General features: G+C 43.2%; 1 protein-coding gene across 5 annotated transcripts in view; it reads right to left on the reverse strand.

The window, feature by feature from the left end:
* LOC132820866 (cell adhesion molecule DSCAM) overlaps positions 1 to 27,998 on the reverse strand; it is a 597,498-nt gene that overhangs the window by 69,703 nt on the left and 499,797 nt on the right. For all 5 annotated transcript variants that reach the window (XM_060833222.1, XM_060833217.1, XM_060833218.1 and 2 more), the window contains exons 20-24: positions 13,187 to 13,340; positions 10,353 to 10,470; positions 9,341 to 9,504; positions 2,789 to 2,887; positions 1,131 to 1,319 (exon numbers count right to left, since the gene is read on the reverse strand). In XM_060833222.1, coding sequence (XP_060689205.1) covers positions 1,131 to 1,319; positions 2,789 to 2,887; positions 9,341 to 9,504; positions 10,353 to 10,470; positions 13,187 to 13,340 — 724 coding nt within the window. The remainder of the gene's footprint in view (positions 1 to 1,130; positions 1,320 to 2,788; positions 2,888 to 9,340; positions 9,505 to 10,352; positions 10,471 to 13,186; positions 13,341 to 27,998) is intronic.

A 27,998-nucleotide genomic window follows, 5' to 3' on the forward strand; every position in this document is an offset into this window, starting at 1 on the left:
CAAAGGCCAATCATAACAGTGAGTTCTAAGCATTTGTTAGCAAAGGTGAATGTGGATAGACGGACACTGCAACTACTCCCCTTTCCTTGACTGTGTTTAAGGCCCTACTGTTTTATGTCTCACAGTAAGCAAATACTCCTTTAAGGCATTAGCTCATAATATCATCATTGTATTATAGCACATGACAAGGTCTCATACGCCACCCTATCTCACATCTCTTGAGGCATGATTCTCTACTGGAAGCATACTTCTCTGTTTCAATCTGATACCTTAACATTAACTCAGACACTCATGTACCTGAGAAATGTATAATTTGCAAATAATAGTTAGTTGTAATAAAAGTCTATTGAATTCTTCAATGCAATGATATCCGTTCTGAGTTTCTTATGTTACAGGAGAGAAGCATTGTTATATCAGGTAAAACTCATTATTGGAGTCTAACTCAGACTAGGGCCTATTTGGTTCATTTGGAGGAGCAACCACTAATCTTAACAAGATTAGGATCATATCTTAACAAGGTGCAGTTGATTGCACGAGAGCAATTAGGTCCAAATCATATGAGCTCAGGAGTCATTGTCACTCAGACTAGTGGGAGACATCGATCACACATCTGTCCTCTTTGTGATCCAGAGCTATTCTCCCAATTTTCCCTGTCATGTCCAGATGAAATCATCGGATTTGGTGGACCTTAACGCACTCTTCAAAAACACCTTTTCATGATCATTACCTTACACAACGGAGTAGGAAATCTGCAATCATTCATTTGCTCTCTTCCAGAGGTAACCAAAAACTTGCAGTTATACAGAAGTTTTGTTGGAATTACAAACCTCCCAACAAAATTCGTCATTGAGCCACATAATGCATATTAGGACAGAGGATTAAATTATCAATCTTAACGGAACATGCAAAAGGAGAAGACAGAGGGATAGACAAGTGCAGAAGCTTTTGGAGACAATTGCAGAGCTCAGCATGTCTGCTAATGGTGGAGCATTAAAAATGTGGATACGCAAGAAATTGAAATTGGAAAGGTTGAAGAACTTTTTTTTGTTAGACTATCAGCATCTTATTTTAACAAGCACTAATGTAAGTAATGAATATATTCATCCCCTATGTGAAAAAGCAACAAGTACCTTTCCCATGGGTTTTAGCTTCAATGATTTCACTGATGCGTCCAGGTCCCACTCCATTCTGTGCCGTCAATGTGAACTTATACCATGTCCCACATTTCAAATTCTCCAGACGGTATGAGCGCTCACTAGGGCTGATGGGAAAGCTACCCCATTGCTCGCTGTTGTCCTCTGAGTACTGCAGAATATAACCTTAAGGGGAAGACCGCACACAATCAATAAATTGAAAGGTTTGCTAACAAGAAATGAAAAAAGGTAATTGCATTCAATGATGTGAAACTGAGATCTAATATGAAAAAAATGACTAAAAGTTTACCAGCACCTTGACAATGATATGACATTTAGTTCTTGTTTATCCCAACTTTAACATGATTGATGTGTTTCCCAGTCCCCAGATATTGCACATAATGGATGCTCCACTTGATAAGTTTGGCTGAGAAATTGGATTGGGTATAGAGAAAGTTCCACACCAACAACTATAAAGATATTCATTTTGTGATAACCAAATTTAGAGCAGACACAGGATCACTGGGGGGCTGCCGCAATTATTCTGGTTAGTTCATTAATTTTCAATCCCTCCTCATCATTTCATTCTTATCCCTGATGGACAGATCACAAAAGGATAGTTAAACAAGATTGATTCCTCTGGAAGCCGCTATTCATCGCTCAATTGAACAGCCAATCAAGGTGAGGGGGTCCTGTTTCATTTGTTAACTGTCATCCAGTTCTCTAGGGGGAGACATAGTTTCTTGTAAACCCTGATCTCCACCTATAGCTTGGCTGTGGAACGTTCACCACTGTAATGCAGTGTTAACTTGAAACTTTTGGTTTTACATGCATATTTTCCTCAAGTGTGTACTGTGAAAGGAACACTTCATTGTGAAAACATCGTAGCTTCCTGGTACTAAATGATGTTTACCAGTTGATGGTTATGCTCTCTGCTTGCATTGTCCCATCCTTTTTCATCCTTTCCTACTTCACTCTCTAATTTTTCCTGTTATTCCCATCTCCTTTTATATAAATAGCAACTCCTTAGGTGCATCTATATTTTTTGCTTCTGCTACTCCATATAGTAGAATTCCATATTTTTATATATACATACATATTATATAGCTGCTAGACTTGGTCTCCCTACTCATGGGAATACCTCCTCAATGTCTACTCTATCTAGTCCCTTCATAATCTTCAAGACTTCTCAGGTCATCCCTTCCCTTTTGTTCAAAACAGAGCTCCAACTTCTTCAGCCTTTTCTGGTACGTATCTTTTCAGTTCTGGCATTGATATTTTGAACCATCTTTGAACCTTCTCAAGTGACTTAATATCCTTTTGCAATATGGAGACAAAAATTGTGCTAACGTGATTTTCTGTAACATGAGACATAAGAAGGGAGTAAAAGTCTTTCAGGTCTTTATTCCCCTTTCTTTCAATGAACTCTACTGAACAAAATCAAGAGCTTAAATGAGCATGAAAGATAGGCATATACATGCAGTTCATTACTCCATAGCAGCATGGACCACTGCATCGTTGGATGTGGGTCTTTTGCCAAGAGTCTGCTTGGGACAGTGGTTCTCCAGCGTACATTAGTGAATAACATTGCACAAATGTAATAAACTCTATGGGGGGACAGTTTGTGGTTGTATACAGAATGCAGACTTTCTTACCTCGAATGGAGCTCCCACCATTGTCTCCAGGTACCCAGGAAAGAATAATGGAATTTGAGGTTGTTTTGGACACAGTCAGGCGTGGCTGGTCTGGTGGAACTGTCAATTGAAACACATAGTAACAGGGTTAGATTCAGCAATGAAAGGATTCACCTTGTTAAATCTCAACTTTCAGCAGTTGAACAGTTATGTATCACCGAGTGGCCAGTGACAAGGACCTGGCTAGTGTCTAGTATGAATGTAATTTATTATCTGTTTTGAGATAAAATGACCTCAAAAGTAAGCACAACTCCATAGGGTAGGAAGAACATTCAGTTAACCTTGAATACAAACGTTTAACACTATTGTACTGGGTTCTAATGTTTGTGATAGTTTAGATTAGATTATTTGTATCACCTACAATGGTGTCATGCTCACATATAAACATTGCCAAGTGGACTTTTAACAGCTTTGCAAAGATTGTGATTCTTGCTGATCATAAATGAACACTGGACTTTTCCTAACACGATGAACAAAATGCATGAGGTGAAGAAATGATGAGGCAGCATTTAATTTGAAGTTCTTAATCCAGTGAGAACCTGTAAAAGCAACTGGATTTGAAGAGATGGGGGAATAGGGAATAATGGGGGGTGCTTCTTTTAATTACGTTGCTGACATTCCAGAGTGTGGGTGAAGTATCTGGAGAGACTCATAGGGTGTTTGGTGCCAAATGGTAAGGTAGGGCCAAGGTTCTTTCCTGGACTGGGTAAAAATGTGAACTCCCCACCTACACTCGGGACACCACCCACACCCTCCACCTCCTCCACGATTTTCGCTTCCCTGGCCCTCAACACCTTACCTTCACGATGGACATCCAGTCCCTATACACTTCCATCCCCCATCACAAAGGCCTCCAAGCCCTCTGCTTCTTCCTCTCCCGCCGACCCAACCAGTACCCTTCCACTGACACCCTCCTTCGACTGACTGAACTGGTCCTCACTCTTTGCAACTTCTTCCAATCCTCCCACTTCCTCCAAACCAAAGGAGTAGCCATGGGCACCCGCATAGGCCCCAGCTACGCCTGCCTCTTCGTTGGATATGTGGAACAGTCCATCTTCCACAGCTACACTGGCACAGCCCCCCATCTTTACCTCTGCTACATCGATGATTGTATTGGCGCTACCTTGTGCTCCCACGAGGAGGTTGAACAGTTCATCCACTTTACTAACACCTTCCAACCCGACCTCAAATTTCCCTGGACCATCTCAGACTCCTCCCTCCCCTTCCTAGACCTCTCCATTTCTATCTCGGGCGACCGACTCAACACAGATATTTACTACAAACCGACCGACTCCCACAGCTACCTAGATTGTACCTCCTCCCACCCTGCCCCCTGTAAAAATGCCATCCCATACTCCCAATTCCATCACCTCCACTGCATCTGCTCCCAGGAGGACCAATTCCAATACCGAACAATCCAAATGGCCTCCTTCTTCAAAGTCCGCAATTACCCCTCAGACGTAGTTGATGGTGCTCTCCACCACATCTCCTCCACTTCATGCACCTCCGCCCTTGAACCTGCCCCTCCAATCGCCACCAGGACAGAACCCCACTGGTCCTCACCTACCACCCCACCAACCTCCAGATACATCGTACCATCCTTCGTCATTTCTGCGACCTCCTAACAGACCCCACCACTAGGGATATGTTTCCCTCCCCTCCCCTATCAGCATTCCAGAGAGACCACTCCCTCCACGACTCCCTCGTCAGGTCCACACCACCAACCCAACCTCCACTCCCGGCACCTTCCCCCTGCAACCGCAAGAAGTACAAAACTTGCACCCACACCTCCCCCCTCACCTCCCTCCAAGGCTCCAATGGATCCTTCCATATCCATCGCAAATTCACCTGCACCTCCACACACATCATTTACTGTATCTGTTGCACCCGATGTGGTCTCCACTACATTGGGGAGACAGGCCGCCTACTTGCGGAACGTTTCAGGGAACACCTTTGGGACACCCACACCAACCAACCCAACTGCCTCGTGGCTGAACACTTTACCTCCCCCTCCCACTCCGCCAAGGACATGCAGGTCCTTGGCCTCCTCCATCGCCAGACCTTGACCACATGACACCTAGGAACCCTCCAACCACAAGGGATGAATGTAGATTTCTCCAGCTTCCTCACTTCCCCTCCTCCACCTTATCTCAGTTCCAACCCTCGGATTCAGCACCACCCTCTTGACCTGTAATCTTCTTCCTGACCTCTCTGCCTCCACCCCCTCTCCAGCCTATCACCCTCACCGTAACCTCCTTCCACCTAACGTATTCCCAGCGCCCTTCCACCAAATTCCCTCCCCCCTACCTTTTAGCTCAGCCCATTTGGCACACCAGCCTCATTCCTGAAGAAGGGCTTATGCCCGAAATGTCAATTCTCCTGCTCCTCGGATGCTGCCTGGCCTGCTGTGTTTTTCCAGCAACACATTTTTCAACTAAAAATATGAGGCTTCCATTTCTAATGTACCAGTTTGATTTCTAATACAACTCCATGTTTTCATTAATAAAAACAGGAAGTGCTGGAGAAACTCAGCAGATTTGTAGCAGAGAGAAATGTTTCAAGTCTGACATGACTATTCTTCAGAACTAGAGTTTGCAATGATTTCACTGTCACTTTTTTTTAAACTGGCCCCTGGTAAACTACTGAAATCAAGTGGTCAAACTGCTAAGTGTAGAACTTGAACTCATTCTCTCAATTATTATTCTAGATTTCTTGATTAACATTAGCACTACACAAATGTCAGGCGATGACCATCAACAACAAAAGAGAATTTAATCACTACCCCAGAACATTCAGTGGCATCAGCATTGCTATGTCCCCAATACTAACACCCTAGGGGTTCCCATTGACCAGAATCTGAACTGGATTAGTCACTGAAGTACTGTGGTTACAAGAGCAAGTCAGAGGCTTTGAATACTCCAGCAAGTAACTCACATCCTGACTCCCCCAAAGCCTGTCCGTCACCTGCAAGGCACAAGTCAGGAGCATGACGGAATACTCTCCACTTGCTTGGATGGGGGCAACTCTAATAACTCTCAAGAAGCTTGACACCACCATCCAAGCCAAAACAACTCGCTTGACAATACTTCCTCCACTACCGATGCTCAGTAGCAACAGTGTGTACCATATCCAAGATGCCCTGCAGAAAATCATTAAGGCTGATGTGACACTATATTCTAAACCTGCAATCTCTACTATCTAGAATGTCAAGGGCAACAGATACATGGGAACACTCCACTTTCAAGTTCCCCTGCAAGCCCCTCACCATTCTGAGTTGGAACTATATCACGGTTTCTTCACATCACTGGGTCAAAATCTTGGAATTCCCTCCCTAACAGCATTGTGTGCCTATCTTAATCATACGGACTGCAGCAGTTCAAGAAGGCAGCTCACTATTTCCTTCACATGGGGAACTAAGGATACACAATAAATGGTGGCCCAGCTAGCAATGCCAATATCCCATGACTGAATACAAAAATACAATAATATTATCAAAGCACACCAGCAACAGAACAGAACATTAATTCCAATCCTTTACACCCTGCAAATTATTGTGATTGTTTACAGTCTTAAATCCCACAAATTAATTTTTGTGCGCATGATCTTCCTCTTCCCATATTCTGGATGCGGTCTGATTCTGCCTGCACCTTGGTACAGGCAGCAATATTGTTGGCATTTCAATGGGAATGTTGAAGTTATGCCAACTCTGGGGAAACATTCTGGGGGAATGTAGGGAGCTGGTAGAAACGCCTTACCACCACAGTACTAGCAGGATTCCAGCTGGTGAGAATGATGTGTTCACATGACTCAGTGTCATCTTGCAGATTACTTACACCAACCTGTGGGTAATTCTATATAGGAGTCCCTAATTTACAAAAGCTTTGTACTTCCAGACGCGATCCCAAACATGGTGTAAGTTGATGAAGAGTCATCTAGACGAGAAACATTAGCTTGCTCTCTCTCCATGAGTGCTGTCTGACGTGCTGTAATTTCCAGCATTTTTTTGTTATCAGTGTAATTTTAAAGACCTGACATAAAAACATTTTTGTACTTAAGAGCACTGCTTTACATTGTCTTCCAACTTGTATACAAATTGATTTTAGGTTGGCACAGTGGCTTGGCACTTAGGTCTACTGCTTGACGATACCAGGAGCTTGGGTTTGATTCCAGTCTTGGGTGACTGGCTGCGTGGAGTTTGCACATTCTCCTCTTGTCTGGCTGGGTTACATCTGTGTGCTTCAGTTTCTTCTCCCACAGTCTAAAGGTTAGGTAAGGTGGATTGGCCATGTTAAACAGCCCTGTTTATGGACATTTAGGCTATGTGGGTTAACTACGGTAAATGTGGGGTGATGGTGATCAGGTAGTTTGATTTTTGGAGGGTCAATGCAGACTTGATGGGATGAATGGCCTTTAGCTGCACAGTAAGGATTCCACAAATTTATGCTCCATCCTGTGTGCTAGCCCACATTTTCCATATCCAGCCTCTGCACTCTGCTACACAGTGCGTATTCCATAGTCTGCATTATTTGCTATGTTTTATACTCCACCCTACATATTGCACATTACGTCTTGTGAATTCAAGTGTTGCTTCCGTTATTCCCAGCAAATCTTATTATCGAACTCTGACATATTTATGCCTCCAATAATTAACTTTTCCAATAGATCTAACCATTAATTTTGATTACCAAATTCTACCATCACTTACCTGATCTCCAAATATTCTTCTCTGCATTAATTAGATTTTAAAATAATAGATAGCAAAAGGAGTATGTAATGTCAGACCCACTTCACTAACATCTGACCATTTGCTAAATGTCACTGCAGGCATATTAGTAATTAGGAATAGCATTGACCTTTCACAGAGGTTAACACTGCATGAGAATGCCAGCGTCAATTTTCATTAAATGCTCAGGCATGTATCATCTCATTAACAATAGTGGAGTCAAAGGCCTCAAAGGTTTGTTTCCCCAGAGTTCCTCCTTCCTTGGTTTTTAATATCACTACAAGGTGAAGTTTTCAGGTACAGCCCAACTTCTCATCAGTGAATGGGCAATAAACTGAGTTAATATCCAACATAGCTGAAAATGTGTTGCTGGAAAAGCGCAGCAGGTCAGGCAGCATCTAAGGAACAGGAGATTCAACGTTTCGGCATAAGTCCTTCTTCAGGAAGACATTCCTGAAGAAGGGCTTATGCTCGAAATGTCGAAAATTCCTGAAGAAGGGCTTATGCCCGAAACGACGAATCTCCTGTTCCTTGGATGTTGCCTGATCTGCTGCGCTTTTCCAGCAACACATTTTCAGCTCTGATCTCTAGCAGCTGCAGACCTCACTTTCTCCTCTAATATCCAACATAGAACTGTATTGTAAACTAAAGACAAGAAACAACTATTAAACCCATTTGGTCATTGTCTATGTTTCATCCTAGCTTCCTCCCACATTATCTCATCTCACATCTCAGTGAGCGGAGACCCTGACAGCTTGATGGCCACTTCTCTGAGACAGTAGGTCCTTCAAGAGACATCTATCAATCTTGCAATCGCAGAGTGCAAGTTGGAATCATATACAATCATCTCGTTGTGTGTATGAAATGCGTGTAATGGCCAAGTGTCCGGAGTCCAAATGCTGGTCATATGCTTCAATGGGTGCAGGGCTGAGATTCCAGGGTCAGGGATGATGGTATACATCGGGATATCCCAGCATGGGGGCATACTTTTGTCTAAAGCGAGTGACAAAATTGGGCTAGCATTAGATGAGAGGGGCACAATAAGGGCAAGGTAGATTGCTGATGATGTGAGTTTGGGATGATCACATGAGGAAACTTACTTGACCTTGCAGGGAGACACCTTCCATGAAACTCAATGAAAATGACTTTGCCAAATAATATTCAGCTCCATGTTTCTGTAACAGTGTCTGGGCAATTGTTTTCGTAAATCTAGACATCTACTCTGCTTCTTTGTAACCTGACCCCTTTCCACGTTTACAATCCTCAGCTTGTGGCTCCCTGAGCAATGGTCTTGAACAATACTAAAATACGCCTCTTGTTCTACTCTCTCTGCCAAATTGAAAGCTGTGTGGATCAAGTCCAGCCTGGAACCGCCTCTAAGAAACTGGACATGTTTGGGATGAAGAGGAGTCTATTCAGCTACTTGAGGCTACACAGGACTTCAATTAATTCAAGACTGATCTGTATCCATCCTCACTCTACTTGCATTAGTCCATAATCCTTAAAACCACTGCTGAAATTTCTCCCAAAAGGAGACTTCCAATTAAGCTAGCCTTCATAGCCTTTCTTATAAGAGAACATTCCTGATATGTGCTGTGAGAGGAAGTCCTTCTTGATATCACACTTAGAAGCTTAGATCTAGTCTAAACTTGTACCTTAATGGTGTAGTTCATATTACAGGAATAAAGTCTGAAGACAAAATGTAAAATGGCCATCAATGTGGGTCACCCAACCAAAATAAAATCCAGAATTGCTCCAGAGTAGAGGTAAAAACAATCCAAAACTCCCACCTTGCACCTGTAGATTGAGAAGAATTTCATCTGATCCCCAGTTATTACTTGTCACGCAGCTATAGTACCCAGAATCCTCTGCTTTCACAGTGCGGATGACAAAGCTTCCATTGTTAAAGATGCTTCTCCGTCCATCGGTCACTACAGGGCTGGGTGTTCCATTACTAAACCAGAGGAAAGCAGAGAGATTGGTCTGACAGTGTACAATGACAACCAAACGTAGCACAAATTGTGAGACAAAGCCTGGTTCAACTCATCGGAGATAACATTCAGGGAGTGCTAGACAGAGCTTCTCTTAGCTGCCTCATCAGTGATTAAAAGTGACACGGTGGCTCAGTGGTTAGCACTGCTGTCTCACAGTGCCAGTGACCTGAGGTCAATTCCACCCTCGGGTGACTGGCTGTGTGAAATGAGCATGTTCCTCCCTCAGCAAAAAGATGGGCAGGTTATGTAGATTGGCCACGCTACAATGTCCACGGATTGTCAGGCGAGGTGGATCAGCCACGGTAAATGCAAGGTTCCAGGGATGGTGTGGGTTTGGGTGGGATGCTGTTCGGAGGGGTGGTATGGACTCGATGGGCCAAATGGCCAACTTCCACACTGTAGGGTTTTGTGATTCTGTGAATTTCTCCATTACTCGCTCCCTTCCCAGCACTCACCTGATTGGCCCTGGTGAGTATGATCCCACTCACTTTGATTCTGAGTGCTCCTGCCTGGTTGTAGTCCCAGCAGTAGCCACTGATGCTTGGAATGATGGTTAAATTCAGTCAGGGCACCCAGAAGTGGCCAAGACAGGCTTGCTACCTATACCCAATCTTTTGAATAGTAGTCAGGGCCTCGGCTGCCTACTAACCAGTCAGTAGGCAGGTTAGTAGTCTTCACGCATGAAGACATGAATTGGCCAGCCCTCATCACCCAGAAATATGCACATGCTTCACTTGCAGTGGTTTCATCCCTAGCTGGCAGTTTTGATGCTGCAGCTTCCTACGCTGAGTATAGACTCTCCACTTACCTGTTCTTCATCCATTTGATTGTAGGGGTTGGGTCTCCGACTGCTTTACAGGGCAACACGATATCCCGCATCCATGGTGTGGTCACGGTGCCACTGAATGTCAGTATCCGGGCCGGTGCTGATAACAATCACAACAGCAAGTTAAAACCTTATCCTGCTTAAAGGAATCAAAGAGTATGGGGCGAAAGTGGGAACAGGGTACTGATTTGGATGGCCATCCATGGTCAGACTGAACAATGGATGCAGGCTTGGAGGGCCGAATGGCCTACTCTTGTTCCTGTTTCCTAAGCTCCCATATTTTGCATCTTTCATCGAAGTGTAGAATGAAAGTTGACGCAGAAGCCATCAGCAACATCCAAGGTAGATGAGGCCCCTCATTAGGGGAATGAGAGCAGACTGAATTGAAATAGAGAGCCAGGTGTCTCAAGGGGTGGAATCTCACAGACTGTCACACTGCTCTTTTCTTGACAAGCCAAGAGAGCTCTGCCTTGTTAACAGGAGAGTCTGATCAGGGTCCTTCAGAAATGAAGAGCCGTAATTCCATTCTGAAGGATTGCCATTTGCAAAGAACGGCTGAGTGCAAGACAAACCATCTTTCCATTTGTTACAGCAGGCTGCTGCTAGTTTCTCTAATGTATAGGCGCAGTATTTCAGAGATCCACTTTGTCAGCTGCTGTTAAAGGACCAGTACGAAAGGCTAGTGAGGTTAGGGTGCCAGGTGGGTAATGGGATAGGGGACCAGGTAAGTAAGTTGCCAGGTGGATAGGGAGCCAGGAATAGGTTGCAAGGAGGGGACAGTGCTGTGGGTTAGGGTAGCAGGTGAGTAGGATGACAAGGGGATCAGGTGAGTGTTTGAGTGTTCAGAGTAGTTCAGGGTCCATGAGAGATTTCAGGTCGGAACAATTGGGGAGGGGTTAGAGACGGTACTGTCTCAACAGATGACGAGGTGCTGGATCCAGTGGTGGAGTGGGTTGGGGTCCCGGTGGGCAGGTAGTGGAGTGGGTCGAAGGGGGCCACAGCCTGGCATGGTGTCTGGAGTGGGTTATGTGTCAGATTTGGATGGAGAAGGGGATAGGTCCTAGGACAGGCAAGGGAATTACGGCTCCACAGTAAGGAAACTTTTCAAGTTGTAGGGGGAATGTGGAAGGTACCGAGGGGATAATCTGTGCCGTGGCATGAGTACCTTGTTCAGCAAGGGTTAGGTTAGGTGTGGTTGGGCCAGGAGTGTTTGTATCAGGTCACAGGGGTGTCAACTCAGAAATGAAGAGCCGTAATTCCGTTCTGAAAGGTCGCCAAGGGTGGCGAGGTGTGAGGGTCTGTGGAAGGTGCAGCTGGGGTATGTGAGGTAAGTTAGGGCTTCAGTTAACAGTCACTCAGGAGTTGGTTATTTCTGGTGAGGCCATATGGTAGAATGTAGGAATAAGAAGGATACAGTCACTTTGATGGGATTGTACTACAGGCCTCCAACAGCCAAGGGGAGATAGAGATAGATATCTGGACAGATTGTAGAAAAAATGTAAAAACAACAGGGTTGTTGTGATGGGTGAGTTTAAATTCCCCTATATTGACCTAAGTCTCCTTTAGTACCACGGACTTGGATACGGGGAGTTTGTCATGTGCATCCAGGATGGTGTTTTGAAACAATATGTGGATGGTCCAATAAGGACAAGGGCCTTATTAGACCTGGTATTGGGGAATGAGCCCAGCCAGTTTCAATGGGGGAGCATTTTGGGAACAGTGACCACAACTCTGTAATGTTTAAGTCACTTCTGGATGAGGATAAAAGTAGTCCTCGAGTGTAAAATGGGGGGGGTGGGGAGGTGGGGAATGGAAAGGCTAATTACAACAATATTAGGGATGACAGGAAGATTTGTGAGCTTAGGGTGGTAGGCTAGGTGGGGTTAGCCACGGTCAATGCAGGGTTGCGGGAATAGGGTGGGGGGGACTAGGATTTAAGTGGGATGCTCTTCGGAGGGTTGGTGCAGACTCAATGGGCCAAATGGCCTGTTTTCGCACTGTAGGGATTCTAAGTGCCTGGAATGCGATGCCAGAGGAGGTGATGGAGGCAGATACAATAGCAATGTCTAAGAGGCATCTTGGCAGATACATGAATAGGCAGGGAATATGGACTGTGTAGAGGCAAGACGATTTTAGTTGGGAAAGGCATCATGTATCGGCAGGCTTGGTGGGCTGAAGGGCCTGTTCTTGCACTGTACTGTTCTTGGTTAACACTTTCTGAGTAACTGTTGACATAACCAGAGCATAGCCCTCCAAATTTTCCAACTAAAATGGATCCTTGCAGAGGGTTAAATGCACTGGGGAGCTGCACAACAGTCTAAAGTACAAAACCCCTTCCTAATCTGACCTCAAGTGAAGGGCTTGTATTATGCACAGAGGGCCCGTAAAATCCTAAAAATAATGGAAGTAACATATAAAAAACATCTGCCAGGAGGGTAAATCACTTCTCAATTTCTTCTGGGACACAGACCTTCAACTGGTAATTGGGGAAAGATTATTTTTTTCTACAATGTACATAATTCAAACATTGGCTAGGTTGGGAAGATCATGTTCAGGACAGCAAATTGTTATTCTTTCTTAGGAAGTGACAATCACTGACAAAATCAGTGTTTGTTGCCCATCCCTTGAACTGTGTGGCTTTCCATCCCATCCCAGGGCCATTTAAGAGACAGCCATATTGCTGTGGATCTGGAGTCCCACACAGACTAGAGCAGCTACAGAAGAAATCTGACTTGTGCAACACAGAACATCACAGTGGGGGCCCGATTGCGTCAGATTGAGGTATAAATGTCACCAAAGCCACTCTGGAACATTACCTTTCGCCAGTGGCTCCACAGTAATGATCTCACTGGAGTTCCCTCTCCCTGCAGCAGTGATTGCGACAACCCAGATGCTGTACTGGCGGTTCTGGCTGAGGTTAGGAATGCGGTAATAGAATGAGTCCGGTGAGGCTTCAAATTCACTGATTATCTGGGAAGGAAAACAAAGCCACTTACTGGTGCCTCACAAAAAGCGAAGATCAATTAAAGTGTCAACTTTTCACGGTGCTTTGTCAATCAATTGAAAAGATACTGATATCCAACAATAAGATGCCTCATGCCTGTGACAAGTTTAATTCGGGAGGGCCCCGGTGTGTTGGCAATTTGTAAACCAACATTCTTTTTGCTGTGGAACTTAAAAGTCGGTTGGTGCTGATTCCCATGCGCACTGAAGGCAGAGAGCCTGAAGCGTGGAGAGATAAGCTAGAGGAGGGTGAGGGTGGGGAGAAAGTAGCATGGAGTACTCGATGCTACTTTCTCCCCACCCTCACCCTCCTCTACCTTATCTCTCCACGTTTCAGGCTCTCTGCCTTTATTCCTGATGAAGGGCTTTTGCCCGAAACGTTAATTTTGCTGCTCCTCGGATGCTGCCTGAACTGCTGTGCTCTTCCAGCACCACTAATCCAAAATCTGGTTTCCAGCATCTACAGTTATTGTTTTTACCCATGCAGGCTGAGCCCACACTGTCTGACATGACCCTAAGGTCAGTATGACTGTCAATGATAAGAAACAAACAAAACAAAGATATTTGGTTTAACAAGTTCCATTCCCTGGAAACAAAGAGCCTGAAGGATTATTCAATAGAAAATTCTAACAAACTTGAAGGGAATTTGGAGCTTCCCTGATACTTATTGCTCTGTGCTTTCAGAAGCTCTCAACTCCCTTTCTATGTATCGATGTATCTTGCCTCCTTTAGGTTGCTCCTTGAAGACTCATCCTTTGGAGGAAGCTTCCACTTACCTATCCTAATACCTCCTTCACCTGGCTCCATATCAAATTTGGTTTGATCATGCTCCTGTGAAACACGTGGAGATGTTTCACAATGTCAATGCTATTATAAAGCTAAAAACCACACAACCTTAGGTTATAGTCCAACAGGTTTATTTGGAAGCACTAGATCACCTACAGTGTGGAAACAGGCCCTTCGGCCCAACCAGTTACCACTGAGTCTGAGAGTAACCCACCCAGATACTAGCTTTCAGAATGCTGCCCATCAGCTACCTGATGAAGGAGTGGCGCTCTGAAAGCTAGTGCTTCCAATTAAACCTATTGGACTATACCCTGGTGTTTGACTTTGTCCACCCCAGTCTAACACCAGCTCCTCTGTGTAACGGTATTATAGTGATGGCCATAGTTATTCCTCAGTTGAAATTTTGCTGAAACTTCGAAATTCTTTCCTTTCATTTCCTATGGATGTTGGCTGCTGACTTCAAGCACTTAGAGATAAAGATTCCCTTTAGCTGCAATGCGGGAGTGATAACTGGATACTTCATCAGCTGTGACTCTCACAGCAAACCAGTGTACAAACCCAGGCTAGTAACACAAGTACCTGGCACACAAATGTATACATACATGCACATACACAGACACATGCGCACACACACACATACACACACACACAAGACAAACAAAAAATCTGAAATTACAAGTATAACAATGACTATGAATCCACTGTCGATTGTTGGAAAAACCCATCTGGTTCACAAATGTTTTATAGGGAAGAAAATCCAACATTCCTACCTACATGTGACTCCAGACCACAGCAATGTGATTAACCCTTAACTGCCCTCTGGACAATTAGGGATGGGCAATAAATGTTGACCCAGCCAGCAATGGCTTCATCCAGTGAATGAATTTTAAAGAACACCTCAGTTCACTGGAATACCTTTTTCCACTTGCAGGGATCAGGGGAGAATGGGCTTTCTATTCCTACGTCCTTGTGTATTATTAACAGAGGAAGACACAGACATGTCTGTCTTGTGGCAACTGTACTCACATGGAGTAATTTAATGTAGCAACATACAAAGGTTGATCCTTGATTAATATCAGTGCAACGTTTCTCAAGTGTCTGGTGGGTGAGGTCAGGGATTTGGGGGGTGGAGGGTAAACATTTTACACAAGGTCATGGCACGGTGGCTCAGTGGTTAGCACTGCTGCCTCACAGCACCAGGGTCCCAGGTTCAATTCCAGCCTTGGGTGACTGTCTGTGTGGAGTTTGCACATTCTCCCCATGTCTGCGTGGATTTCCTCCCACAGTCCAAAGATGGGCAGGCCAGGTGAACTGTCCATGCTAAATTGTCCATAGTGCTAGGGTAGTCAGAGGAAAATGGGTCTGAGTGGGTCGCTCTTCGAAGGGTCAGTGTAGATGGTTGGGCTGAAGGGCCTGTTTCCACACTGTAAGGAATCTAATCTAAAAAAAGAGAGGTTTTTCCTGTTAGTGATTTCTCAGCCCAGAGCTCTATTTCTCATCCCCTGTTAAGTATTTCCAAACATTTTCTATTGTCATTAAAGGCGCACTCTGTGCCTGATTGCCTGATTTCAGCAGAACAATAGCTGATAAGGATGTCAGGAACCCAGTGCTTGACAGAAGACCACCCTGTACAATACTGTCACTATAGCAGCATGTATGAAGAAGACCTCAGTGCTTGAGGATCAGGAGGGCTGAATGGTTTAAAGTCAGTTCATGTACATCTCTGTTCGGTAACACTGAAAGGAGCCAACCTCACTAAGCACCGAGCTCACTAATTTATACCCAGTTAAGCTGCCTACTGCACAGAAGTAAGGACTCTCACACTGTAGGGCAAAGTAGGGCTAAGCTTTTTGTGATGACAATGACTGAATAAAATAACAGGGGAGAGCGTGCTTAATTCTGGGTGATAGTCTTACTGAGCTATTCTAGCAAACTTTACAGGTACATGTGATATTAAACAGTAACACAGAGAAGTATATCAACATAATGCGAAATAGAAGGATGTTGGTGAAAGCTGAAATCAGGTCTCATGTCATGAAGAAATCTTCCTAATGGGAATCCAACCCACACAAGGTAACTTCAGCTAAGGCTGTGGTCACAGGGATGATGATTCATTCAAGAGGATTCGATGCTGGGGCAGATAGAGTAAGGACAGATGAGTTTCCATTCCCTTCCAGAAATTCAAAAGAAGTCAAGGATATTAGTTACTTCAGAATACAGCAATGGTCCAGTCCGACTCACTACAGAGTAATGCACATTTTCTTCTACTGATGACAATGAAATAGTTGCTCCTTTTAGATTAACAGAACATCTAAGGAAGGCAAAGGTTAAGAAAACAGTAAATAATTAATCAAAGACCTTACTAATTTATACTCAGATAGGTGGCATACGACACAAAACTGAGGGCTCTCACTGTAAAATATTCAGGCCCATCTACTCATGAAGAACTCAGGATTGTTTTACATTACAAAGGATAGGCTCAGGAAACATCCTGTAGCTGTGATTGTGACATGAGGCATATATAGAGTACTCGCTGCTGAAAATGTGTTGCTGGAAAAGCGCAACAGGTCAGGCAGCATCCAAGGAACAGGAGATTCGACGTTTCGGGCATAAGCCCTTCTTCAGGAATGAGGGCTTATACCCGAAACATCAAATCTCCTGTTCCTTGGATGCTGCCTGACCTGCTGCACTTTTCCAGCAACACATTTTCAGCTCTGATCTCCAGCATCTGCAGACCTCACTTTCTCCTCGAAGATATATAGAGTAACCCCCAAGGAAGTGTACAACAGCCATTTTCATTTATATAGAGACTTCAACTGAGTAATACTCTCCAAGCTGCTTGAGAGAAATGTTATTATAGACTATATGACACTAAACAAAATTGGAAAATGTAAGGAAAGTCATTTTTTATTCACCCATGTGATGTGGATATTGATATCACCCAGCATTTATTGTCCATCTACAGTTGCCCTCAAGAAGATAATGGTTATTGTGTAACTTCTGACAGCTAGTACTCTGGATACCTTTAAGAGACATGTTCATGATATCATCACCATATCATAACATGTAAGCCAAGAATATAAAGATCTAAGTTTCCATCTTAACTAGCACCATTTGGTGCATGACATGCTTATGACATGTTTACATCTCTGTGAAGTGCCTATGACTGGAATATATTTCTATACCAAGAGCTGTAACAAACATTGATTGAATCTTTTATTAATGTGTTACCCTTATTCAGTTCTAATGTTACAGAAGCTAACAACTTTTGCAGTATCTGATGCAAACACCTTTTTGGAGGCAAAAGTGTCCAACACAGCGAAAGATCATGGTGGTAAGGTACAGTGGTCAGTTATAAACGAATCTAAGTTCTTGGTCGCAGACACATGGAAACCCTTCTGAAAATCAGACAGCCCTAGACTTGTAACTATTTGGAAAATAACAGCACTGATTTCTCCCAGTCAAGACCTTCAGATTTAATACGCAGAAGCAACTATTTCCAGATATTGACTGGGAAAGCTATAGCTCGAGTACGTTAGATGGGTTGGTGTTTGTCCAATGTGTGCAGGAGGGTTTCCTGACACAATATGTAGACAGGCCAACAAGAGATGAGGCCATACTGGATTTGGTTCTGGGTAACGAACCAGGCCAGGTGTTAGAATTGGAGGTAGGTGAGCACTTTGGGGATAGTGACCACAATTCGGTGACTTTTACTCTAGTGATGGAGAGGGATAAGTGTGCACTACAGGGCAAGAGTTATAGCTGGGGACAGGGAAATTATGATGCGGTGAGGCATGACTTAGGATGCGTGGCTTGGAAAAGTAGGCTTCAAGGGGAGGGTGAAATCGATATGTGGAGCTTGTTCAAGGAGCAACTACTGAGTGTCCTTGATAAGTATGTACCTGTCAGGGAAGGAGGAAAGAGTCGTGTGAGGGAGCCGTGGTTTAATAAGGAATTGGAATCCCTTGTTAAAGGGAAGAGGGCGGCCTATGTAAAGATGAGGCGTGAAGGTTCAAATGGGGCGATTGAGAGTTATAAGGTAGCCAGGAAGGATCTAAAGAGAGAGCTAAGAGCAGCAAGGAGGGGACATGAAAAGTCCTTGATTGATAGGATTAGGGAAAACCCAAAGGCTTTCTATAGGTATGTCAGGAATAAAAGGATGACTAGGGTAGGAATAGGTCCCATCAAGGATAGTAGTGGAAAGTTGCGTGTGGAGGCTGAAGAAATTGGGGAGACACTGAATGAATACTTTTCGTCAGTATTCACTCAGGAACAGGACATTGTTGCCGATGTGAATATTGAGTCACAATTAATCAGAATGGATGGCTTTGAGATATGTAGGGAAGAGGTGTTGGAAATTCGGGAAAGGGTGAATGTAGATAAGTCCCCTGGGCCTGATGGCATTTATCCTAGGATTCTCTGGGAAGCAAGGGAGGAGATTGCAGAGCCATTGACTTTGATTTTTATGTCCTCATTATCTACAGGAATAGTGCCAGAAGACTGGAGGATAGCAAATGTGCTTCCCTTGTTCAAGAAGGGGAGTAAGGATAACCCTAGTAACTATAGGCCGGTGAGTCTTACCTCTGTTGTGGGCAAAGTCTTAGAGAGAATTGTAAGGGATAAGATTTATGAACATCTGTATAGGAATAATGTGATCAAGGATAGTCAGGTCGTGCCTCACAAACCTTATTGAATTCTTTGAGAAGGTGACTAAGGAGGTGGACGAGGGTAAAGCGGTAGATGTGGTGTATATGGATTTTAGTAAGGCGTTTGATAAGGTTCCCCATGGTAGGCTACTGTAAAAAATACGGAGGTATGGCATTGAGGGTGCGTTGGAGCTTTGAATTAGGAATTGGCTGACTGGAAGAAGACAGAGGGTAGTAGTTGATGATAAAGGTTCGTCTTGGAGTGCAGTTACCAGCGGTGTTCCGCAAGGATCTGTTTTGGGACCATTGCCTTTTGTCATTTTTATAAATGACCTGGAGGAGGGGCTAGAAGGTTGGGTGAGCAAGTTTGTGGATGATACGAAAGTCGGCGGAGTTGTTGACAGTGAGGAAGGATGTGGCAGGTTACAGCGGGATATAGATAAGCTGCAGAGCTGGGCAGAAAGGTGGCAAATGGAGTTCAATGTCGCTAAGTGTGAAGTCATTCACTTTGGTAGGAGTAACAAAAAGATGGAGTACTGGGCTAATGGTCGGATACTTGGTAGAGTGGATGAGCAGAGGGATCTTGGTGTCCATGTACACAGATCTCTGAAAGTTGCCACCCAGGTAAATAGGGCTGTGAAGAAGGCATATGGTGTACTGGCTTTTATTGGTAGAGGAATTGAGTTCCTGAGTCCTGAGGTCATGTTGCAGTTGTATAAGACTCTGGTGCGGCCGCATCTGGAGTATTGTGTACAGTTTTGGTCGCCATACTATAGGAAGGATGTGGAGGCACTGGAATGGATGCAGAGGAAGTTTACCAGGATGTTGCCTGGTATGGTAGGAAGATCATATGAGGAAAGGCTGAGGCACTTGGGGCTGTTTTCATTGGAGAAAAGAAGGTTTAGGGGTGACTTGATAGAGGTGTACAAGATGATTAGGGGTTTAGATAGGGTTGACCATGAGAACCTTTTTCCACGTATGGAGTCAGCTATTATGAGGGGGCATAGCTTTAAATTAAGGGGTGGTAGGTATAGGACAGATGTTAGAGGTAGATTCTTTACTCAGCGAGTCGTGAGTTCATGGAATGCCCTGCTAGTAACAGTGGTGGACTCTCCCTCTTTATGGGCATTTAAACGGGCATTGGATAGGCATATGGAGGAAAGTGGGCTAGTGTAGGTTAGGTGGGCTTGGATCAGCGCAACATCGTGGGCCGAAGGGCCTGTACTGCGCTGTATTTTTCTATGTTCTATGTTCTAAGACAAACCTTGCTTCTGTGTCAGGTACAAGTTCTGTCCAGCTCGAAGCCCTGTCTCTCACAAAGAAAAATCAGCTTGCTTTCCTATTTAAAAATCATAAAATGATAGTCAAATGCTACTCTCATTTTAAATACAGAGCCCTCCTGATTACACTTACAGCATTTAAACACTAAAATGTATCATGATAACCTAAGGTAGTCTACCTGTGTGCTGAGATTGGTTATTTTCAGCAGTTTTGTTCCCTCAATTCAGCACCAGGAATTAATTCGCAGCATTAGCACACAGTCTCTCTGTGGACAATAAGGAAGATCCAGAAATAATTTGAGAAGTATTCAAAGACCTGCTCAAGGCACTATTTAACTTCAGGTTTAACAGCTTTCAACTTACTTCATAGACAGAATCTCCAGAAGTTCAATTTTGTTGCAAGATGCCATAATGGCAGGTGAAAGTGTGATCTCTTTGATACTATTGGTGTTTTGCTTGAAGACAGACTCAGGTAAGTCAACATGGATTCAACACTTTAGGTGCAGCCACCTCTCTTGCTATGGTTAGTAACGTGTACTAAATTAACAAAATCTGTCATGGATATTGTTTGTCATACCTACTCAAAATCTATTCACCGCTTTTTCACATCTGCAAAGTATGTGACACACGCAGAAAGTCTAATGCCAAAAGCAAAACCAAGTGCTACATCAAAACACAGGTGGCCAACAAGACAGTACAGCACCTCAACAAAGGCAGCAAGGGAAGGCTCAGGAATATGTACAAATGCAAACACATCATTGAAGTGGAAAATCAAATGCTTGAAAGGCCAATTTTGGAAGATGAAGCTTTCATCTTGTTTTCTCATAAACAATGTCAATGGTATAAGGTGCTGAGAAGCTTTTACGACCATGAACATCATATGTCCTGAAAAAATAGACTTATACACCTTAAAAGCTAAAATCAACACAGTAGCTGATTCCAAGATATCAACACTATACACTCTGAAATACATATACTTTAGCAAATGGCACTGCATGTTACTACTTACGATAGACAGTCTCATAGCACTTAATGGATCACCAATTCTGTACATTGGGACCGTCACAATGCAGTGTCAACACCCAAGTTCACTTTGGCTTCCTCAAACCTTCAACCTGGTCGATCCCAAAGGTCTAGTAGTGGAAGGTGTGCTCTATGCACATCTATGCACAGATGTCAGGGTGATCAAGATTATGAAATTCAGTCCACACCCACTGTGGTGGACCAGACCAGGCTTGACTCATCAAATCAATCAAATTTAATGACACTCGTAAGGTAAGTCTGTTACATTTCTTTCAGAATGGATGTAATCAGGAATTTCATCAAGCATCTCTAATGTTGCAACAGACCAGAATCCAGGGGATTTCCTGACAGCATTAAGGAAGTACCTGAGGACATTTTTTTCTCCACAGTTGCTGACAGACCTGCTGTGTTTCTCCAGCTATTTCTGTTTTTGCATGTTCCTAAGATTATCTGTTTACTTTAGCCACCCAGAAACTAACTTGGTGTATCACGGCCAGTCACTTGCAAGAGCAAAAATCATCCAACACCAAAAGTATTGCTCCAGGATACTATGTCCATGTTACATTCGGCATAGGTGGGTATTGAATGCACAAGAGGGCTAACATGTGAATCTATGGACTGACCAAGAGTAAACAGGTTATTCACTGTCACATGAATGCATGTGAGACTTGCCAAACATGTTAACACCAATCGCCAGGGAGTCTCTGCGTCCACATGATGTCCATTCCACTCCTTAGATTAATTAAGCAGCAGATCTATTCACAATGAAGAGGAATGTTCATATCTTGGTGATGGATTACTTTTCCAAATTCCCCATTGTTCAATGATTTAACAACATAATGAATGCAGTCATCACTGCTATTTTCAGTTTATTTGGCACAACGGAAAGATTATTGTCTGAGAATAAACTGCATTTTATTCAGAAACCACTTCAAGCCATGTGTGCTAAATAGGGAGTGACCCATATTACATTGTCACCCCATTATCCTCCCTCAAATGGTTTAGCAGAGCATACAAACAAAGCAATTATTATCAACTGTCAAACCAATTATTATCAACTGATATAAGGTCAGAATTGGGGATGTTCACTGATGATCGTACAATGTTCAGCACCATTCGCGACTCCTCAGATACTGAAGCAGTCCGTGCTCAAATGCAACAGGATCTGGACAATATCCAGGCTTGGGCCAACAGGTGGCAAGTAACATTCGCACCACACAAATGCCAGACAGTGACCATCACCAATCAGAGACACTCTAAAACACAACAAGCCCAAGTCAGGAGTGTGATAGACTACTCCCCACTTGCCTGGATGGGTGCACCTCCAACAACACTCAAGGAGCTTGACACCATCCAGGGCAAAGCAACCCGCTTTATTTGGCACCACACCTACAATTATTCAATCCCTCCACCACTGGCAAATAGTAGCAGCTGTGTGTACAATCTACAAAATGAACTGTAGAAATTCACCAAAGATCCTTCGAGAGTATTATCCAAATCCACAACCACTTCCACCTGGAAGGACAAGGGCAGCAGGTTTTTTGGAACACCTCCACCTGCAAGTTTCCCTCCAAGCCACTCACCACGCTGACTTGGAAATATATCGCCGTTCCTTCATTGTCATCCAATCAAAGTCCTGGGATTCCCTCCCTAATGGCAATGTGGGTCAACCCACAGCAAGTGAGTCAAGAAGGCAGCTCACCATAACATTCTCAAGGGCAAATAGGGATGGGCTATCAATGCTGGCTCAGCCAGTGACGCGCAAGTCCCACACATGAAAGTTTGACCTTGCCTAGAAGTAAACTGTTTAACTATTTCCAAGACATATGATGTATTTCTTAATGATGGAGGTGAAATATACAGAAGAGATATATGACCAGAAAACAGCTGCCAGAATTATGCATTAGGCATACAGTGCAAATCAGAAACACAGCTACAAATATTTGAACACCAGCAACAACGTCTAGAATATGGAATCTGATCAGATCATATGAAATCATTCTTGATCATGATCCAACGTTGTGAAATAAATTCAGATCAATGTACAATACTCCAATCATGCACGCAGAGTAAAGGAGAAAACTGACAAATAAGAACAAATGGCAGTAGCCAGCAGCAAAACAAGTAAGTTGATAATCAACAGCAAAAATATATCTCTAAATCTTGGTGTCTAATCATCAGATCAGGATAAAGTGGCAAAGTTTTTAAAATTGTTCACAGGATTAGGGCATCGCTGACTTGGTCAGCATTTATTGCCCATCCTTCATTGAGAATCGACCATATTGCTGTGGGTCTGGTGCCCTAAGGGGCCAGGTAAGAAAGGCAGATTTCCTAAACAACATTTATGAAACCAGTTGGATTTTCTTTACAACAACCAACAGTGTTCACACAGTGGGCATTGGCTAACTTTTAATTCTTGAGGTTTGTTGAATTCAAGTTTCACCACCCACTGTGGTGGGATTCAAACCTATTTCCCCAGAACATTAATAGGATTCTGGAGTGCAAGTCCACTTTCTGTTTGTCGTCATTTATATCTGTTGGGAGCATGGGTCAGCGTTGGTAAGTGCTTTCATTCTCTCTCCATTCTATAAATGGAACACATCAGTGATAGTTTCCGCCATTAGACGGTGTTGAAATGAAATCATTGACCCTGGTAATTTAAGAACTGCATTCACTAACCAACTCCTTCAAGACATATCACATCATCACTCCACTATCCTTCCTCAAGTGGTCTAGCACAGATTATGGTACATACTGCGAAATCAGCAGTGACATTACTGCTTCACCACTGCCTCCCTCACACCACCAAAGTACTGCACTGAGGTTTGAATTTTACTCTCTCACTAACTCTGTTTTCAACACAAACAAAAACAGAAATTGCTGGGGAAGCGGAAAGAGGATCAACTTCTTCTGACTGAATTGGAGATGGTCACCTTGTTTGTTCATGTTTTTGTCTGAGTCCTTAAGGTATTAATACATATATGGATTAAAAATCACATGTTTGTTGAAGCTTTTCACCTCATACTCACCAGGACAATTTGAAAGGATACTAATTCATGGGGAAATCAATGATAAGAGAGTCCTGATTGGTAGACAATTGAGCTCTAGTGAAGGCCTTGTTATGAAGAATTCAGCTTCTCAGTAACTCATCAGTCATTTTGTAGAACAGGTTACAATGAGAAATCGAACTTTGAATCCTCTGTAACTTGAGCTTTTTCAAAACTCTACTGTTATGATAAAAAAGCTCACATCAAATCCCATTCACCCATCATTCCATGTTCTTATGGGTTCGCCATTGTCTCATTTTCTAAAAAAGTTGTTTCACTTATATTTCTTCAGCTGCCTAGACCCTACACTTTCCTAAGCATCTTCACCTTCCTCTTCTCATTTGAAGATATACTTTAAAACCTAACTCTGTGACCATACATTGGTCGGCAAAGTGGCACCGTGGTATTGTCAATGTGTTAGTGATTTGGAGCCCCAGAGAACTGTTCAGGTGACACACATTTGAATCTAGGCATCTCCAACATGACAGAGCCAACCATCGACCTTAACATTCAATGGTATTACAATCACGGTATCATCATTATCCATTGATACAAAATTTACCATTGACCTGAAACTGAACTTGACCAGCTGAATAAATACTGTGGTGTTAAGAGCGAGTCAGCAGCTGGGACTTCTGCTGTGAATGGTGACCCCCTGAGAATATATTACTATGAGGCCTAGTATTTCATTGTTTCCAGAAGTAGACCTTGTGGCACCTGACTCTATTGTTCTTGATGGAGCATATCATAATGGTCAGTCAGATCAGACAGAGCAAAGCACTTTGCCTGGAGCCAAAGTGAAATCAGTTCAACCAGTTTGTCCCACACTGTGAGCAAGGGAGTACTATGTATCAAATAAGTGAGCAAAGTTGCAGTACTTCTGGTTTTAAGGGGTGTTCATGATGCTACTTAATTTGGCTGCACGCAGAAAGAATCTGATGAGTTTTATTTCCCCAAGAGTATAAGGAACAAGAATCTCTGCAGTGGATAAAAGTTCTTCAGCAGTTCAGAAGTATGGGAAACATGTTCCATTTTTGCACGAGATCCAGAATATTGCTTGCCTTTATCTGGTGATCCAGAAACACTGTTAGAAGCGACAGTAGGCAATGCTGCAGTTCCTCTGATCTCATCTTCCCTTTGAGAATGTTTTTTGACAGCACCAGATGCAGTCCCAGCGGTCCTGACCGTGATTCTTCCATAAAAGCAGCAACATCAAAGGAGAATTTTAATGACTGTTCATAGCTCTTGAGTAAGTTCCTGGAAGGAGTTAATTTATACTCTAGAGTCTTCCCCATGGTTCACTCATGTCTTCAGCTTGGATCAAAAATACAGTCCAAGATTCTCACCAAGTTGTTGTTTTGTTATTGCAATGAAATGGTAATAGAAACATAGACAATAGGAGCTGGAGAAGGCCATTTGATCCCTTGAGTCTGCTCTGCCATTCAATATGATCACGGCTGATCATCCAACTCAAAACCCCAATCCTGTCCTACCCCCATATCCCTTGATTCCTTTAGCCGCAAGAGTGATGTCTACCTGCTTCTTCAAAACACAATACTTTGGCCTCAATCACTTTCTGTGGTAGTGAATTCACAGGGTCACAACTCTGGTTGAAGAAATATCTTCTCATCACACTACTAACAGTTTTATCTCTAAACCTTAAACTGTGATCCTCTGGTTCTAGACTCCCCCACCATCAGGAATATCCTTCCTGTATCCAACCTGTTTAGCCCTGTTAGAATTATGTAGGTTTCTATGAGGTCCTCCCTCATCCTGCTAAACTTCATTGAATACAATCCTAACTGACACAACATCTCCTCATACGTCAGTCGTACAAGTCGAGGAATGAATTTGGTAACTTTTGCTGCGCTCCCTCTATAGCAAGAAACATCCTCAGATAAGGAGACTAAAATTGCACACAATATTCCAGGTGTGGTCTCACCAATGGACCAATGCCCTGTGTAACTGCTGCAAGATATCCTTGTACTTGAAGTGTCTCACTATGATGGCCAATGTGCAGTCTGCCTTCCTTACTGCCTGCTGCACCTGCACATTTACTTTCAGTGAGATGCATGGGGACACCCAGGTCTCACCAAGTATTCCCTTCTCTCAATTTATAGTCCTTCAAATAATGATCTGCCTTCCTATCTTTGATACCAAACTGAATAACCTCGTATTTATCCACATTATACTGCCTCTGCCATGCATTTACTCACTCACTCACCCTGTCCAAGCATCACTGCATCCTCCTCATAGATCACCTTTCTACCTAGCTTTGTGATACTTGCAAATTGTGAGGTATTACATTTAGGTCCTTCTTCTAAGTTATTACCATATATAGCTGGGGTCCTCGTACTGATTCCTGGAGTCCTCTGCTGATGTCACAGCTTGGCTCTTCATCAAAGGTGAAGCTTCACCATTCAGTAGATCTTCAGTGCCAGCCCTTCTCTTCACTGGATAGTGCAATGGAAGCAATAGAAGTAACCGGTGGAAGTGGTTCCCATTGATGGGCCTTCATTTACATTCATCGCGATGCTGCCCCCTAGCTGCTTGGCCTTTCTGTCCTGTGAACTTTGTAATATTATTCCTCAGTCTAGTCTTTTTACTACAGCTCAATGAAAACTCAGTTCTAGAGCAGCCTTCTCACCACTGTCCTGTTTTGCAACTTTGAATGAGCAGTTCCGAGAAATTTGCAATTCATAATTCAAGTCTATAAAAAAAAAGTAGACTGTGGAGGAGGTGATGGGGTTAGACATAGATTCATTGTTAATGGAAATGACTTAATCAAACATTTTAACTATTAATATTATGTAAGTACTTCTGAAAATTTGTAAAGTACTTGCGGGGGCGAGGTGGGGGGGAGAGATGCAGTGATAGGGTTTGAAAATTACATTGATGGACTTTGAGGTGCATCTAAGTACAAATGTGACTGTAATCTCTGTACACATATGTCTGAACTGTACTAAGCAGTTGTACCTGCACAGCTTGGTCTATATTGCTCTTAGCTGTACCATCATGTACAATAGAACAATAAACACAATTACTGAAAAATCTGGCTAAACATGTGTTAATACTTGAAGAATCCATACAAGAATACATCAGGCCTCACAAAACCACCATCTTATTCTAACATTCTGTTTTATTTCCCTTCTTAACAATTTCCACTTGAACCCTTTCTTCTGATGTAGGCTGGGCTCAGATGGGTGGACAGACTAACTGAACACGTGCATGAACCTTTCTGCTCTAAGGTTTCTTCTTCATAAAACCGAATACCCTGTCAATTTACATCTCTGGAGGATACCCCACTCCAACCCCTGCTCTTTCCATCTCGATTTGGTGTTAAAAATCAAAACTGGGAAATGGTAGATGGGCAGTTAACCTGAGACAGTGAAAGATTGTCATGGTAGCTCTGTTTCGAGAGGATCCAGCGCCCTCTGCTGTTCAGACAGCATAGTGCTGGGAGCTTTGGCACAGTGGTTACGTCAGACAGTCTGCTCGTTTTCTGGTCTGGGAAGGGAGCACAACTGGGATATTTTTGCACAAAATGCAACTGAAGCATCAACGTGATAATGGAAAGCAAATGTTACTGGTGATAGCACGGTGGAGGAAGAAGGAAAATAGACTGTTTTCTCTCTTTGTTTTAATAATGGTAGGACAATAGCAAATCAAAAGGTACAGATATATTTATGATACTAAACAGACTTAACAAAACAGAAATTGGTTATTCAGTTCACCTGATATGTGTTGCAGTGAATTCCATGATCATTTGTTCCTTCCTACATTCTTTGATTCATTATGTTACTTTTCCATTCCTTCGTCAATGTGATTTTAATTAAAGCTGTT

This window comes from Hemiscyllium ocellatum, chromosome 12 (genome assembly GCF_020745735.1).
Source record: "Hemiscyllium ocellatum isolate sHemOce1 chromosome 12, sHemOce1.pat.X.cur, whole genome shotgun sequence".
In the NCBI taxonomy this organism is placed as follows: Eukaryota; Metazoa; Chordata; class Chondrichthyes; order Orectolobiformes; family Hemiscylliidae; genus Hemiscyllium; species Hemiscyllium ocellatum.